Genomic DNA, 13,968 nt, shown 5'->3' on the forward strand with positions numbered 1-13,968 from the left:
GTGAACCAAATTTTTCCAAGCAACCAATACATGATGCTACAAAATCATGCATGGATACAAGATCTAAGTGTAAGACAGATCAACGTTTCAGTGTAATAGAGTATGAAAAGTCTATTAATATGGTTTCAGATTTTACATTAAGAAACTACCACTTATTGAGTTTAAATATAGTATCAAAGAATATCCACAATAATCTGAATGGCAATTAAAATATTCCATCTTTTCCAACTAACATCTGTGTGAGGCCCAAATTCCCTCATATATACTCCAATCAAACATCTGTGTGAGGCCAGAATTCCCTCATATATACTCCAATCAAAACAACACATTTTAACAGATGGAATACTGAAGTAGATATGAGAGTCCAGTTGTCTTCTTTTAAGTCAGACATTAATGAGATTTCAAAAATATAAACAATGCCACGTATTTCCCTAATTTAAAACAATATATAATATGTGGTGATGGATGTCAATTAGACTTATTGTGGTTATCATTTCACAATATATACAAATATTGAGTAATTATGTTGTACACATGACACTAATATAACATTATATATCAGTTATAACTCAGTAATATATATTACATATAATTGTTTCTTAAAAAATGTAAATGTGTATTTACTTATTTTTATTAATGCTTATTTTGAACAATGTTTAATGTCTATTAATATAATGACTTGTAAAAATTTGTTTTCATTTTTACTATAGTAAATATTGATAGATATAACCCACATAAACAAAAACTCCTTAGGGGTCTTCTATTTTTAACAGTAATGAGAGTTTTTTTCTTGAGATCGAAATATTTCAGAACTACTGATTTGAAAAATTCTGGTGAAAAAGAGAAGTGAAACTAAAAAAGGAGAGAGAGAATTTGAATTCCTTTTTTTTTTTTATCCTTGTTTAATTATCTATAAAACGGACTGAGAATAACTTAACAGTTACAAGCAAAGGCTCAGATGCAAGACTACTTACATCTAGGCCCTGGTTATGACCTAGCTTGATTTCTCTGTTCCTCAGTTTCCTTATCTGTGAAATGTGGGTAATAATGTCACAATTCTATGGTAGGATGAAATGAGTTAAACCAGTTCGTAAAGGACTAAATATTACTAGTAGCTTTGGGGGAAGAATGACATTAAACAGCCAAATAGCCATGTAATTTCAGTCTTCATTAATAACATCATTAACATTTATTTACTTTTGCTTCAAGTTGTTGCCATTTTTCTTTCTCAATTCGTTCCATTTCAAGTCTTTCCATTTCTTCTTTTTCATATTTCACACGAGCTTCCTCTAAAGAACCCAAAAGGAAAAAAAAAAAATTTTTTTCTCAGCGATTAAATCAATTTTTAAGCCTTTAAAGTTACTTCAAATCTCTGCAAGATGTAGTGGTGGTGGTATATTTTATAGAAGTCACGACCTTTATTATGTGGTAGAAAAATACAAGTGCTAGATTTCTTTCAATAAAGTAACATGACTCTCAAACTTTCTGACCAAAAAATAGGTCCATAATGGTATGTCTCCTCTAGAAAGTTAAAACAATCCAATAATAATTTTAGCCAATAAAAAATGACAGATCTATCATGGATAATTAAGGAGAGGTAAAATTTTCAGAAGATTTTTATAATATTGTGATATCTGCATCATCAAAGCAATTACCTTAGTCTTCTTTTGCTTTTATTATTAAAAAAATATGATACATATGCTGAAAAATATATGTTTATCCCAATATATTAAAATATTCCCCGAAATCTAGATCCTGGTGTTCTATTATCATGAGTCACTTAAAAAAGATTTATATGATTATACATAAAAATCAGCATGGAAACTGAAGATAGACTTCTAAAACCTGAATCTTAATCTGCAGATGTTCCTAATGCTAAAAGCTACAACCGCTTGAAATATTTGTATTTTTAAAATCATTTTTTGGTTTTAAGTAACTGATCTTTTTATTAATTTTAATTAACTTTTTTAAACAAATCAAGGTCCTCTTTAAATTTGGCAAATAAACGTTATTAAACTATAAGAATGTAGGCAACTGTGTGTATTTCTTACTAGTACATATTTCCCTTATTTGATGAATTTGAGTTTCAGAATTCTTACTGCACAATCAGCACCAATGCCCCTGATTTCATCAATAAACATAAACACTTCAAGTAGGTTTGTCAGAATTAACAATTAAAAATAAAGGACACTCAATTGAATTTTAATTTCAGATAAACAATAAACTTTTCTTTTTTTGGCTTAAGTATGTTCCAAATATTGCCTGGGGCAAATTATTCCTAAATTATCCATTGTTTATCTGAAATTGAAATTTAACTGGGCATCCTGTATTTTATCTGGAAACTCTACTTCAAGATATATCTGAAAGTGATTGGTGTATATTAACAAGTTTCTGGGTAGCCTTTAAACAGTAGATATTTATTATAAAACAGATTAAATTAGAAAAATTAAATAATTTGGAAAGTCTTTTAAAAATATAATAGAAATACCAACCCATTGTTAGTATTACCTATATGTGAAAATAGTATCACTGTGTATTTTGTACCTTCCTCTTTTTGCCGTCTCTCCTCCTCCTCTTGTAGCAGCTTCAATCGTTCAGCTTTGGTGATTTTCTTTTTCTTACTGCCAGGCTTAACAAAGGCCACAACATAAAAAAAGGCTATTCACATGTACCCAAAAAACTTAAAAACACATAGCCCTCAAACAGGAGTTTTGAAAAACACTTTTGCTTCCATGAATCCAGTCTTTCACTCATTCGAATGAGACTGCCTACTATGTGCAAAGCCTTGACTCAATATACTGAGAACAAAGTGTGGAAACAAATAAGAAAAATAAGCATATAAATTATTCAAAGGCAAGTATACCAATTTAGGTAACTCTCTCATTCCCAGTTTTCACATCTTTAAAATGGTGCTAATCACAACCTTGTTTCATTGTTGTAAGGATTAAAAGAAAAGATATGTAAAAATAGCTTAATACTGCAATATGTCTATAAAAATTAAAGACATTTTTATGACTAACAGATATAGAGAGTTATTTTGCAAGTTTGGTGGAAGGGGAGATTATTTTCAACAGCTGGAATCAAGTAAAATTTTATAGAGCAGGTAGTATTTAAATTTGTGCCCAAGAGATTTTAACATTCAGATATGAGGGGAAGATATCCTAAGAAGAGAGAAAAGCAGGAATAAGACACGGAGTTTGGAGAGCACTGGACATGCCAACCAGTTCAATGGGCCCTGGGGAGACTCTAAGAAGAGGTGATGATGGAAATGAAGATGGAAAAGATGACTGGAGCCTATGCTCCAGAGTTTGGACATTATTCTATAAGAAACTGAAACCCCTTAAAAGTTTTTGAGAAGGGCTATGGCCAATAAGAATATAATTTTGACAGATGTAGCTCTGGGAGCGGCAGCAGAGTCCTGTCCATCCCAGATCCTTCCCAGCAAGGGCTCTTTTCTACCCAGTGTGTTACTAAATGATAGACCTTGGGATTGTCATCAGAAAGGAACTTGAAAAACAGACAGAATGGTGAACTCTTGGTTTCTTGAAAAACCAAAATTTCAAAGTGTAAATTTCATGTTACACATTTCACAAATATTGAATATCTTAGGAGAGCCAACATTATTTGAGAATGAGAACAAATATCTGGATATAATTCTTATGTTTTCATGTACTATATATTGTAAATAATTATATATTTACCCATATAAAAAAAAGAATATAATTTTGAAGACTAACCTGGTATTAGGGAAAAAATTATTATAAAGAGAATACCATTTTGGTTACTATTAACAATAATTAAACTAAAGTAATGACAATGTAAATGCAGATAGGAGAATGGATCCAATAAATATTTTATAAGCTAACTTACTTGATAATGATTAAACTGGGGGCAAGAAGACGAAGGAGTCAGAGAAGAATCAAAAGGAAGAATGGTAGTCCAGAATGAGTAAATTTGTAAGAGAAATTGTTTAAAGGCATTTAAATATAATTAGCATGAAGTACTGGTGTAGCATCCAGGCAATGCTCACAGGCATTAAAATTGGAGGATTAGTAAAGAGATCAGGGCAGCAAAGACAAATTTGAGAACTCTCTTGGTGATAACCACCTCTCCTCTATTTTATTTATGGGAAGATTTAGAAAAAGAAGAGTATCATCTAAATATAGGAATCAAGAGTGATTAATCCTTGGGATACACAGTCTTGGATAACCATCTTCACTTTTGGGCTCACCTTCTGCAGGATGGTCCATTGGAATCTCCAATCCATTAGCCTTATCACTTTTTTACTGTTTATCAACCTTTCCCATACCTTCACTTCTTTCTTACCCAGGTTAGATTTCACAGTTCATCACCATAACCACTAACATATATCTCTACCTCCCCTGTTTTCCTCTCCTTTCAAGGAGCTCAGGTGGCAAATTCCAAGTCCTAGTTAAATCAACTTTCCACTTAGTTTTTGCTAGCAGTATGAGCAGCTGAACCTTGCCAGAGAAAATACATGAGCTTAAATTTATGAGCACAAATTTTAAATAGGCTCTAAACACCGTCCATTCTTCTTACTACTATGTCATTGTCCTCATTTTTCAAACCTCCAAAATCCTCTCCTTTTTACTACTCTCAGCTGTTGATCTTACCTCTTATATTACTAGAAACTTTTAGAAGAAAACAATCTCCTCTACACACCAAATCTTCGAGCCTACCTATACCTTGTCTGCCTTCCTTCCCATCATGGTGGATGAACTGTATGTACCTTCTGCTATTTATGGACGAACGTGCCACTTTGACATTGGCTCTTACCCCTTATTGTCTCCTGTGACTAACATCTTTAGTTATTCATAAATTTCTCCCTCCCTAGATTTCACATCCCTCTCCATCATTTGCTCCAATTCTGTTACCTGTTATATCAGACCACCTAAAAAGAGTTGCCACTGCTTTCACTTCTCCATTTTCTGCATGGCACACTAAGGCTTTCATTTCTACTGTTCCAATTAAAACCTCTCTAGTCAAGATGAACATTTTCCCATGGCAGTGGTCAATTTTCATCCTTCATTTTACTCATCTGTCATCAGCATTCAACAAAGTTTTCTTATCCTTCTTGATATATTTTCTTCATTAGGCCTTTAGGTTAGTACTGTCTGATATTATTGCTTCTCTCATAGGTCTCTCCTTCTCAGACTTCATTTCTGGCTTCTCCTCAGCTATAGTTGATCGGTAACCTTTAAAATTATTTGTTCATATATTCCCTAAAAGAATTTTGAAAAATTATGTACCCTTTTACACATTTTTAAGTTGGCATTGAAAAATTTTCATCACAAGCTTAAATAGCTGCAAATATTATATTTTCAAGTATATGATATATCAAAACTTTCACATCACTCTTAAATATATTGATCACTATTTAAAATACATCCAATGAAATCTACATACTATGGTGATTTAATGACTAATATCATCAATTAAAAAATATAAATAAGCTTTTCTTTAATAAAAATTTTAATCCTTTTTCTCTTTGAACTCCTATTTCCATTCCATTTCCCTCACAGAATTTTATCTTAATGTAATATACTTGAAAAACTTTTGTTGATCCTATCACATTTATCTGTTATAAAAATACATATGAAAAATTTTTAATTTTATTGCCTTGTCTCTGAGTTTCTAAGTAATAAAAAACTTGCTCTGGATAGAGTTAATTTTATAACTATTTTCAGTATACAATTAAACAGAGCAACATACTGTATTACAAATTCTGATAAATAATAACATAAGAAGTAAAATTTTACTGGATATACACCTCTTGATGAAGTGGTTGGGCTTTTCTTTTTCCTGGTTAGCTCATGGCACATGGATAAATGTTAGCAATAGCTGAATGAAGCAAAGATTCAGACAAATTCTATTTTAATTTTTAATTTTTACAAATATAAGAAATGAGAAATCTGGTTTATATTAAAAAGCCAACAGGGATAGGTCCATAACAGCTATATCATGTAGTTTTTTAAATTCTTTCCATATCATATACTAAAATTACATTGATTTACCAAAAAAAATAATAATACCTCTAGAGATAATCAACGTTGTTTGTGATTTTCTTGTTTTTCTTTAAAATTTTGTTATGTATATATGTATTCCTAAACAATAGTTTGCTTATTTTTGAACTTTACATAAATGCAATTATACTTTATGCATATGATTGTAATTTACTTATTTTCTTATTATAGTAAAGTATATATAACAAAATTTACCATTTTAACCATTTTTAAGTAGGCAGGTCAGTGGCATCAAATACATTCATGCTGTTGTACAACCACCACCACCACCCATCTCCAAAACTTTTTCATCTTCCCAAACTGAAACTCTGTATCTATTAAACATTAACTCCCTTTCTCTTGCAACCTCTCCCCATTTCAACCAGCATTCTACTTTATCTCTTTGAGTTTGAGTACTCTAGGTACTTTATATAAGCAGAATAATACAATATTTGTCCTTTTGTGTGATTTACTTTCTTAGATACACATTATGGTTTGTAAGATTCATCTATGTTTATTTTCACTGTATATTTTCACTGTTGAATAGTAACTCATTAATTTATTTATCCATTCTTCTACTGATAGACATTGAATGGCTTTTAGTTTGTTATTATCATGAAGAATGCTACTATAAACCTTTAGTATATGTATCCTGGCGTCCATTCGAAAGAGTTTCTTCATAGTGTATACCTTGGAGTAAAACTGGTGGGTATAAAAATTTTCAATATTATTGAACTTGAACTTTCCAAAGTAATTTTTCTAATTCACACTGCCATAATCATTGTTAAATCAATATTTAATTTCAGTACTTTTGCTTCTCTGGCAGTGGGGTTTTTATCTAGATAGATAGATAGACAGATAGATAGATAGATAGATAGATAGATAGATAGATAGATAGATAGACAGACAGACAGACAGACAGACAGACAGATGAGAGAGAGAGAGAGAGAGAGAGAGAGATACCTTTATCAGGCTAAGAAAGTGCCCTTTACCCTATTGAATGGTAAGTTACAATAACTGAATTTCTAACTCAATTTAATTGTATACATTTTATTTCTTATATTAAACCAATCTGCCTTCTTGGGATGAACTGAATTGGGTTATGACTTATCACTCTATATCCAGTAAGTTCTGACTTAACATCATTAATGTTTTGAAACTTTAAGCAAAATAACGTACAACAAAACCAATTTTACTATAGGCTAATTAACATAAGCGAGAGTTAAATTCCTACAGCATCTCATCCAAATTACAATGAAATGATATTATTTGAGGACCTGCTGTATTTCCAGATTGACCCAGCTAACATTTCGTTTAGAAATTTTGTATTTATGTTCATGAATGACCTTTAATATTCCTTTCTCATACTATTCTCAGGTTATCTAGGTAACCCAAAATGAATTAGTAGTGTTCCTTACTTTTTCATGCTCTGGAAGAATTTGTATAAAAATGAAATTTATTTATCTTTGGATGAAGAACTAGCTAACAAAGACTTACAGACCTAGAATTTTCTGAGAATATTTTTAAGCACTGATTTAATTTCTTAAATGATATAGGACTATTTCCTAAATGATATAGGGCTGTTTCTTCCACCTAAAATAATTATCCCCCAGGTAATTATTGACTTACTCCTTTGCTTCATTCAGGTCTCTTCTCAAATTTTACTTAATCACCTTATATAAAATAGTTTCACCACTATCGCCTACCACACATTTCTCACTGACCCCTTTCTTGGTTTTCTGCATATTCAAAGCTATCTGAAATTATATTATTACCTGACATCCTCCCCCCAGATAGAGTGTAAACTTCATTTTTGAAATAACTATCTCAAAGAGATATCTGCACCCCCATGTACATTGAAGCATTATTCATAATACCCAAGACATGGAAACAACCTAAGTGTCCATCCACAGACAAATGGATAAAGAAAAAGAAAATACACAATGGAGTATTATTTAGCCATAAAAGAGAAGGGAATCTTGCTATTTGCGACAATATGGATGAACCTTGAGGGCATTATGTTAAGCAAAATAAGTCAGAAAAAAAAATACTGGATGATCTCACTTATATGTAGAATCTGAAAAAGGTGAACTCATAGAAATAGAGTAAATTGGTGATTGCCAGGGGCTGGGGGATGGAAGAAATGGGCAGATGTTGGTCAAAGGGTATAAATTTCAGTTATGAGATTAACTTCTGGGTATCTAAAGCATGGTGACTACAGTTAACAATACTGTATTGCATACTTAAAAGTTGTTACGACTGTAAATCTTAATGTTCTCACCACACATGAGCATGCACACACACACACATACATGGTATTTATGTGAAGTGACAGATGTAGTAACTAACTTGATTTTGATACTCACTTTATAATACATACATATATCAAATAATCGCTTTGTCTACCTCAAAATTGATGTTATATGTCAATTATATATCAATAAAGCTGGAAGAAAACTAGAATGTAAGCTTCATGAGGACAGGGACCGTCTTGCTGCCATTCTCTTAATGCCTAGAATACAGCTAAATCAGTGAAGTAAGTATTCTTCCATGTGTTTGCAAGGCCTTATATACAAGGATCTTCACTCCTACCTTGTTTGTGGTAGCAAAAAATAGAGACAACATAAAAACCATAGTATGTAATTTCAATGGAATACGATACTGCTGTGAAAAGTGACAAAATCTCAGTGTGCCAAAACAAAAAAAAACATACTTATTCCATCAAATCTATGATGCTATCAGATGTAAGATGTATCTCTAAATTGTTACTACCAAAGAAGGAAATGCCCAAGATGGGAATCTAAGAGGAGACGCCTATATAAAGCTGGAAATAGGTAAAGACCAATGAACCCACAACAAAGAAAGATATGGCAAAGAAACTTGCATATCACAACCCTGAAAATCAATAAAAAGCAGAAAAAAATTCCCTGAAAACTTAAACCACAAGCCAGTTTATGTGGATTTGTATTCTTACTCATATCATTAGTGTGGTCCAAAAACTCTCGAGCAGAGTATTTAAAGTAGTATCGGGTTAGTAGTAAGTCCACGTGATTGACAGAAGTACATATCCTTTCCAGAAGAAATGGATGTCAATCTAGAACTACAACAATTGTAAGATACTATCACCCATAAGACACATTTCAATTTCAGTAATGTTAAAGTATAAAAAGTTGAGTATCCTAGAATTAATTTGGTTAAGTGAAAAATAGAAGGTGCAGAATGCTCCCATATGGTGGGAGAAAAGGGATGTTTGTGCATGTATGCATATGTGTACTCTTTAATGCTTAGAAAATTTCTGAAAAAATATGCAGTACTCCTCTAGTCCTGGGTAAGAAAAAATTTTCCATTGTTATGCTATTTTAATTTTGTACCACATGTATTTAATAATTTTTCCCTTAAAAAAACTTTAAAAAGTCAGAAATAGAATATTTTTCAATTTTTTCCTTACTGTAAATTTCCTTTACAGACCACTTCATCCCCAAACCATAATCTTTAAGAATGGCATAATTAAAAGAATGGAATAATTTTTAAAAAGGATGGAATAATTAAAATAATGATTTCCTCTTTATGTTTGGGTTCAAATTTCATGAGTTGAACCTCACTGCTCTTTAAGGAAACGATGCTATGAACAAAATAATCCCAAATATTTATTTAGCATCCCTGCATATATAATTCAGTACCAAGTTTATTTAGAACGAGTTTTCACAGTTCAAACAAAGCCTCTAAGATTTCACAATCTAAAGCTGAAAATGAATGTCCACACAAACCAATAAACTATTGCAGACCCACATACAAATGACTGTAGCCCTCCAGAATACTTCCTCCCATAAGAATGTGTCTAAAGCCTTCATAAATAATGTTCAAATTTATAATCCAAGGCCCCTAAAACAGTATCAGGTTGGTAGTGGGTCCAAGAGACTAAGAGAAGCAAACAGAAGACACTCAAAAGTATTTCTTGAAGAAATGTTTAATTGTATAACTATTGAATACACATTTAAATAAACATTTCTTCCAAACAATCAAGGGCCCAAGCTTTTAAGTGATGGTAAGGTATATAGAGTTTCACATCTTCATTCAACAAATTTTTATTGAATTTCTACTATGAGCCAGAGAAAGACAAATACCGTATTATTACACTTATATGTGGACTCTAAAAAACAAACGAACAAATAAAACAAAGAAATAGACTCATATATACAAGAAACTGGTGGTTACTAGAGAAGGGAAGGGCTCTAGGGGGCAAGAGAAATAAGTGAAGGGGATTAAGAAACAAACTTCCAGTTATAAAATAAATAAGTCATAGGGATGTAATGTACAGTATAGGGAATATAATCAATAATATTATAAAAACTTTGTATGGTGACAGATAGTAACTAGACTTACCATGGGGATTGTTTTGTAACATATATAAATATCAAATCACTATAATGCACACCTGAAACTATTGTGATAATGTATGTCAATTACTCATCAATTAAATAAATAAAGTATGACATTGCTCCTGACCTTGAACAGCTCACAATTATAAATTATTATAACAAAATTATATAGGGCTATAATTGAGGTACGTACGAATGCATGTGCTATGAAAACACAGAAAGTATAATTGATTCCACAAGTGAGAATGGTAGGAAAATTTACACAGAAGTGATCTTTGAGATATACCTTAACGCTGACATTCCAAACCCAAATCCTTACTGAGGTCAGGCAGGTGAATAAAGTAAGGAGTTTGGTTATGGTCAGGACTATGACGAACTAAAGAGTTTATGCATTTCTAAAAGAGGTGGGCTGCTTAGTCCAACCAACTGCTGCTTTACAGGACTGTAGGCCTAATGTTATCAGGTTTTCAATTTTTCAAGAATAGATGGAAATCACATTTTTGTGTGAAAATAGTTTGGCAACAGATTAAAAAAAAATTTAGGTTAAACAAAATATGTCTGGGGGTGAAATCTGACTTGCCAGTCAAGAGATTATAATCTCTACTTTAAAGTATAAATCTTAAGTACAAAAAAAAAAAATCATTTGTTACCGTGCAACCCATTTAAGCACATAATACCTTACGGTCCACTTTTAAGTAATAGCAGATTTTACAATTAAATTTTTATGTGTTTATCTGAAATGAAGAAAAGAGGTTCCTAATATAACATTTTCTAGAGCACAGGTAATAAAAAGCCTTACAGGCATAAGTAAAAAAAAAAAAGAAAAAAAAAAAGGTTATTCTTAAGTCTTTGTGAAACTAGAAATATCTTTTTAGGTCAAATTTGAAATATATCCTGTTATTGAAAAATCCATGATTTAAATAACATTGATGTCTACAAATAAGCTTAGTAAACTTTATAAACTATAATAAAACTAATGAAAAATATTTAAAAATTCTATTTGTACAATGTCAGTTCTTATAAAACTATTTTGAGAAATTAATTTCTACCTACCTTTTTTGCTTTGGGACCCTAAAATTTGGAAAAACAAAAGAATTGGTAAGTTTTTTAAAAAAAAAATCAGATATTTTTAACAAAAGTACCTATAAAAGTTAAAATTAGGAGAAACGGTAAATAATATAAGAGAAGTATCTGTACCATCTTTGCAACTTTTCTGTAATCTAAAATTATCTTAAAATAAAAAGTCTTTTAAAAAAGTATTCAGACAAAACTAGAAGCTAGTCTAGAAAAAACTAGAATAAAATAGTGGACCCACTGAAGCATCTTTTATAAGTAAATTTTACACTCTTTCTTATGACAGTCATTTATTAATCCATATGAAATGCCTTATCACTAAACAAATTACCAGTCAGAAAGGCACTAGTTTACAGGGTTCTAAAGAACAATAAGTCATTGACTAAGTACTGGTATTAATGTCAAGTTTGAAAGTGTGGGAATGATCTCATAAAAAAATAATCTTTCTGTGAAATTAGAGTGCCTTTTTATAGAAAGAGAATCAGTTACTCAAAGCAGGTAAAGCTATGATAAAATGATTCTGTTCTGTAATGTGTGGAAATTATTATGAAAAGCACAATGTTTCAATTAATATTTACAATTGCAAGTATTTTTCAGTTATACTACTTGTAATTTCCTGAATAGGCCCATGTGTTCTTTAGGTTTCTGGTAAGGACTTTGTAGGAAAGCATGTGACTATAAGATTATACATGTTTCACTTCTGAAGACTTAACGCAGGAGAAACTACTGGTTCAAGCATTTATCACTGTATAAAATATCTTAAAATTGACACAAAACAGATTATATCTTCTCGAAAAGTGCATATATTTTATTAATTTATTCAGCAGATATTTATTAATGATCTATACACGAGGTGCTCTAAGATGCTGGAGATGATATAAAGAGGAATACAAGAGACTTGGCTCTCATATAATTTTTACAACTATGCTCTATTCTTATGATCACATTTGCTATCAATTAATAGTTAACATATTTCCATCTTGTCTGCTATACAGCAGACTATGTAAATAGCATTGCTCCTATTCTCAAGTAGCCATATTTTAAAGATGGGCAAATAGTCATCATCTTTCACTAGTCTTTTAATGTGAAGCAGATTTGGGATAAATACATATCCTCGCCCCCTACAAATCATAAGAGCATCAGGTAGTTTAGTAGTGCTCAAAGTTCAGAGGGCATAAGAATCATCTGGGATGCTTGCTGAAAATGTATATATCCAGGCTAAAAATGTACACACTCACTTTCCTCTACCTATTGTGATTCAGTAGATGTTATGGGTTGAACTGTGTCCCCTCAAAATTCATCTGTTGAAGTCCTATCGCCTAGTACTTAAGCATTTTACCTTATTTGGAATTAGAGTTGTTGTTGATGTAATTAGTTAAATTAAGATGAGAGCATACTGGGATAGGGTAGGCCTCTAATCCAATATGACTGGCATCCTTATAAAAAGGAGAAATTTGGACACAGACATGCACATAGCAGAACGCCATATGAAGACTGGAATTATGTTGCCACAAGCCAAGCCAAGGAACTATCAGAAGCTAAGAGAGAGGTCTGAACAGATCCCTCCCCAGCACCTGCAGAGGGAGCATAGCCCTGGCAACACCTTGACCTTGGACTTCTAGCCTCTAGAACTGTGAAACGATAAGTTGCTATTGTTTAAGCCACTTAGTCTGTGGTACTTTGTTACTTGGCAGCCCTAGGAAACTAATACAATAGATGTGGAGTCCAGTCTGTTCCTGGAATCCGCATTTTAACAAGTATTCCAGAATAGTAAAAGCTAATGTTCTAGGAATATTTGCGAAAAATTGTTAGAGGGGTCCAAAAAGAAAAAAACCTATATTCCCATCAAAAATAATAAATAGGTGTATTGTTCCCTCAATTTATCAGCAGTTTCAAGTCTACTTAAAGTCCATTTACTTTGTTTTCCCTGACATAAATGTTCTCCATTCTTACCACCATTTCTTCCCACTACTTCTGATAAACTCATACTCATACTTTAAAACACATCTTGAAAGTACTGCTCTTCCCTTCTAGCACCCTTGTCGCCCCAATTTTATCATTTTCAACTTTATTACTACATTGTAGACACTTCAATTGTTACAGTTATAAAACTATATTATAATTAATTTTAGTCCCTTTCCCACAGCAGGTAGGGGCTGTACTACTCATCTTTGTATCCTTGACTTCCAGCCTAGTGCCAAACAAACGATGAACTCTACATTTTCCTGTAATTAATGCATTAAATAATTAAAACCACTTCCTCTGATTTTAATCACAGAAAAAGATGGAAATCACATTTAAGAAAAAAGGGAAAAGAGAATAGCTCATACATGTTGGCCTGTGTTCTTGAAGAAGACAGCTGAGGAATGCACAAAAATGAAATAAGCTTTATCATACTTAATATATTCAGGGCAGGCTGAGTACCTTGAATCAAAAAACAGTATTTCTCCAAAGACAACATAAAGTAACTTTTTAACGCAGCATAAATTGCA

At 31.8% G+C, this 13,968-nt stretch overlaps 1 protein-coding gene across 13 annotated transcripts in view; it reads right to left on the reverse strand.

Moving 5' to 3' along the window:
- CASC1 (cancer susceptibility 1) overlaps positions 1-13,968 on the reverse strand; it is a 54,934-nt gene that overhangs the window by 40,395 nt on the left and 571 nt on the right. For 5 of the 13 annotated variants that reach the window (XM_011363064.2, XM_023532358.1, XM_023532359.1 and 2 more), the window contains exons 2-4: positions 11,456-11,473; positions 2,509-2,629; positions 1,198-1,289 (exon numbers count right to left, since the gene is read on the reverse strand). In XM_011363064.2, coding sequence (XP_011361366.1) covers positions 1,198-1,257 — 60 coding nt within the window. In that variant the 5' untranslated portion in view covers positions 1,258-1,289; positions 2,509-2,629; positions 11,456-11,473. Of the gene's footprint in view, positions 1-1,197; positions 1,290-2,508; positions 2,630-11,455; positions 11,476-13,968 lie in introns of all 13 variants that reach the window. The other 8 variants (XM_023532364.1, XM_011363063.2, XM_023532365.1 and 5 more) reach the window with 5 other exon arrangements.

The sequence above is a fragment of the Pteropus vampyrus genome, unplaced genomic scaffold (genome assembly GCF_000151845.1).
Source record: "Pteropus vampyrus isolate Shadow unplaced genomic scaffold, Pvam_2.0 Scaffold82, whole genome shotgun sequence".
Lineage (NCBI taxonomy): Eukaryota > Metazoa > Chordata > Mammalia > Chiroptera > Pteropodidae > Pteropus > Pteropus vampyrus.